General features: G+C 37.3%; 1 protein-coding gene across 1 annotated transcript in view; it reads right to left on the reverse strand.

Annotated features, from left to right (window-relative positions):
- The window catches only part of iars1 (isoleucyl-tRNA synthetase 1), a 49,443-nt gene that overhangs the window by 7,503 nt on the left and 37,944 nt on the right, over window positions 1-3,996 (reverse strand). Inside the window, exons 26-27 of the mRNA XM_014004114.1 lie at window positions 3,386-3,560; window positions 1,265-1,377 (exon numbers count right to left, since the gene is read on the reverse strand). Coding sequence (XP_013859568.1) covers window positions 1,265-1,377; window positions 3,386-3,560 — 288 coding nt within the window. The remainder of the gene's footprint in view (window positions 1-1,264; window positions 1,378-3,385; window positions 3,561-3,996) is intronic.

A 3,996-nucleotide genomic window follows, 5' to 3' on the forward strand; every position in this document is an offset into this window, starting at 1 on the left:
AGATACAATAGGGTTCCATGCTCCGATGGAGACATGGAAACGCTGCTGCTTTGCAGCTGCGTTACCCTGCTTCCTCGGGCTTGGACCCCTAATGATCCGGAGGAGGAGTTAAAACAGTTCTGGTTATTCACAAAACACATGAGCTCACTCTGACTTCTAATGGAAAACATTTTAACACAACAAGCAGACCTAAAAACACTTCACCTTCTTGTAGGAGTTTCATTTAGCAACAAGGCCACCCAGACCGCTTTTGTTCGATTCCAGGTTTGAAAACCTATTTTTTTTCCAGGAAGGTAAAATGAAAAAAAGCAAAGCATTTCTTATGCTTTGGTCACATATTTTACATGATTAAAGCTAAATCCATCCAAAGAAGCAGCAAATACTGCCATCAACATGAAGGTGGGGACAGAAGTACATAAAACTACGGCGAAACTGAAAACGAGAGAACAGAGACACTGACAGATGGAGGATGGAGAGTCGGTTTGAGTAGGAGACAGAATTAAAAGCCAGCTCAGTTTAGTGGTATTAAGGTGCAGCCGTGTGGTGTGTATACGGTTGGAGGAGCACTGATTAGAAAGGGCCTGAGGGAGAGGCATACATGCTGGTTTTCACTTAACCGTGAAATGATTTCATATATCACACACTCACAGCAAAGACACATAAATGCATTACAGTATATGGCAGCTTGGAGCATCAGCACAGTTTTCCCTCTTTTAGGATCACTTACATTATATACAGTAGTTCAATATATCCAACAGGAGCAGGTAATGTATTAGTCAAGAGAGGAACAAGAGAGCAGCAGGAGGACAAGTACGGTTGTTCCTATTTATCATTTCACTGTGCCAACATAAAAAGTGACATAGAGTGACATCTCTGGGAATCCTACACGAACCTTAACTCAATCTAAAAGGTGTACAACACAGTCCATAATTATAAATGGAGAAAAGGTGTTCCGAGACAAAAAAAAAAAAAAAAAGCCAAAGCAAGAAGCACTTAAAGTGGCATCAATTTGATAAAATAAAATAAAAGAACTCTGGCGCAAACCATATTTCGTTAAGAAAATAAAATCTCAATTATTTTCTTTTTTTTTTATTCTAAAGAGTGTTCAATTTCCAACCTCCAGTATTAAAACTCTGTTGCCCTTTGACTGCTAGGATGGCCACTATTCCCTYCTCCAGCAACCCTGACAAAGATGAAGTGCATACAGAACACTGATGGATGGATGGATGGTATTACAACTTCTTTGTTTTTATTGTAAACATACCTGAGCATCAGAGTGTGCTTCGTACTGGGCAGCAGAGCCAGAACTCTGATCGAAGGTGTACATCAGCCTCAGGTCCTCCTCATGGAGCTCATGGCCATCGACCATGATTGATCCTTAAAAGGTACCCAGACATCACTATTACTGATGACAATCATAAAAATAYGTAATACTACTCATCAGCTTGTAAAAGTTAACAAAAAAAAAGTTTAAAAAAATATTTTCTTATATGAATCAGTAAAGTTAATGTGCGTATCTATATTAAAGAAGCAATTAAACTAATAAAAACAGATTAGATATAAACTCCATTTAAATGCACTGATAAAAGGTTTTCTGCTCCAAATTTTTTTATGTGTCAGTTTTATTTTTATTTTCTTAATTGTGTGCGTAAATAGTTACTATATAAAGAGTTTGAGTTTTWAAAGCATAGAGAAAACTCTCTCTACCTATAACATTATTTTGCCGATGGCAGCAATTAGCCACATCTGTGTTCTAACTAAATACCATGACCATGTTACAYTGTTCTTTTTACTATTCCACCCCTGGAGGCTGAATGAAATGGTCTCTCTGYTTCTCTTTAATCCGAAATTTCCACGCTTTGGTTTCCTGTGTCGCTCTCTRCTTCTTAGCCTCATTCAATCCTCTCCCTTAACCCCCTTTCTTCTACCTTATCAAACATATTGGTATCAAAGGTACAAGTAGGTACTTATAGCTACTAGGCTGCAGTTATTCTTGCCAAATTCCTTCCCAGCTAGTTTAAATGGGAGCAGGAGTTGGGAATTATAAAGAGAGACGAGAAATTGTTTGAAAAGTCCAGTTTTGTTTGAATATTTTTTTACGTGTTCTCAGACAAGTCCACAAACTGAGTTCAGTGTTCACCACTGAACAATTTTTGAGCCATATTCACCYGTTTTATATTAAAGAATAAAATTCAATAAAGATTAATGTTGACAGAAGTCAGTGATGACATTGTTCCTTTGAATAGTCGTGTTCCGTAACTTAGTGAGCTCAACTTCATCGGTGTGTTGTCCTTCAACAACATTGTTTCTATCTTTTCTAAAAGCCCTTGTTTTCATCCCAACATCCATGATCCCTTTCTTCCCCCTTTAACTTGGCTGACTTCAAACATCCAAGTGATTGGAAATTCGAAGTTCCCACAGCCCGACTGACCTCTGCTGTTTCCTTCCCTGGAGACTCTGGGGGCTCTCCTCGGCTATCTATAATTGGAGAGACGAGATACCTTGACCCGCTTTGATCCCAACTAGAGCTCTGATTGCATTCTGCAGATAAACTGCTTGTGTATCTTTGATTTTGTGTACTGGGGGAAGGGAGCATTTTATTACAAGCATTGCTTTTCAAGTACTCAATATTTATTATGCAATATCCCAGCATTTTGATTAAAAGAAAAACGTGACTTTTTTTTAAGCCAGAGCTCAATTTTCTCATCTCTTTGTCTCTCAACTATTATTAAAAGCAAACGTTTTTGGAATTCATCCAGTGTGAAATTAGGATGCTAAAACTGAAAAACACAAAATGACTACAACATTGTCTGCTTGGACAACATTTAACTTGTAAGAGATTGTTTTTACCATTTATAGTTAAGTACAATTACAGACCACCAGGCCAATAAATATCATCATCCTGATACATTTCAGATGACCTCAACATTCTTCAAATCCCTTTTTTTTTCATGTGATTTATCATGGTCAAAATTATGATCAAGCACAGTTTCCCCTATAAGCTAACAATTGAACAGATGAMAGCAGAGGATTGCCATTGCTGTTGTTTTTTGATATTGGTTTGGACTTTTATTGAGATTTTACTGAAAAGATAAAAAGAGTTTGTAATAATAATAACATATGTGGTAAATGAGCAGTTATACCTAATTTGTATGAAATGGCTGTCTGGCTCCAATTAAATAAATTTAAAATCAGAATTAATACAGAAATTTGCTAGACGCAGAGACAGGAAGATAATCTCTGTGTTCGTATCTGTGGTGCTAAAAAGAGGGCAAAAAAACATTTTCTTAAAAATACCAAAACTTTAGATTTTATTCTTAAGAAACCAGAGAAAACGTAAACTTTCCGATTAAGCAGCTAATGTGTTTTTTAAACTCAGTAATACCTGTCTTCTGGAAGGCCTCTAGCTGGTCGTTGGTGAGCTCCTTGATGGAAGCAGTGACAGATTTGAAGGCCCCCTTTAATCTCTTGCCCAGCACCATGTGGTCTGGCTCGGCTCTCAGACGGATACCATATTTGTCCTTGTCTGTTGAAAGTGTYAACTGTCGCACATTGAGCTCCTATGGGATTAAAAAAAAATAGTCAGACTATGTCTTCAATCATGCACAGTCGCGGTGTCCTAGTTCCCCACAGATATGGTTAAAATCCGATAATCTCTCTGTACCTACATSGGATGCATTTAGACAAAGCAGAGTTTAGGTAATGTGCGTTTSGTGAATATTCAGGCTAGATAAAAGTTTTGCAGCTGGAAAAGTTAAAAAATATATATTAGTGCATGTAGTAATAAATAGTTTTTATGTTCAGAAGGAGCAATTGCAAAGACATGAGAATAGGGCTACCGTGATTAGTCGACTAGTCACGATTATGTTGACTATTAAAATAGTCAACGACTAATTTCATAGTCAATAGTCATTTTTTTTACTTTGGTTTTCTCTCCAAACTGCTTTGACACCTTCCACTGCCACATCTGCCTTTCTGTCCTTGACACATATGCAC

This window comes from Austrofundulus limnaeus, unplaced genomic scaffold, assembly GCF_001266775.1.
Source record: "Austrofundulus limnaeus strain Quisiro unplaced genomic scaffold, Austrofundulus_limnaeus-1.0 Scaffold22, whole genome shotgun sequence".
Classification (NCBI taxonomy): Eukaryota; Metazoa; Chordata; class Actinopteri; order Cyprinodontiformes; family Rivulidae; genus Austrofundulus; species Austrofundulus limnaeus.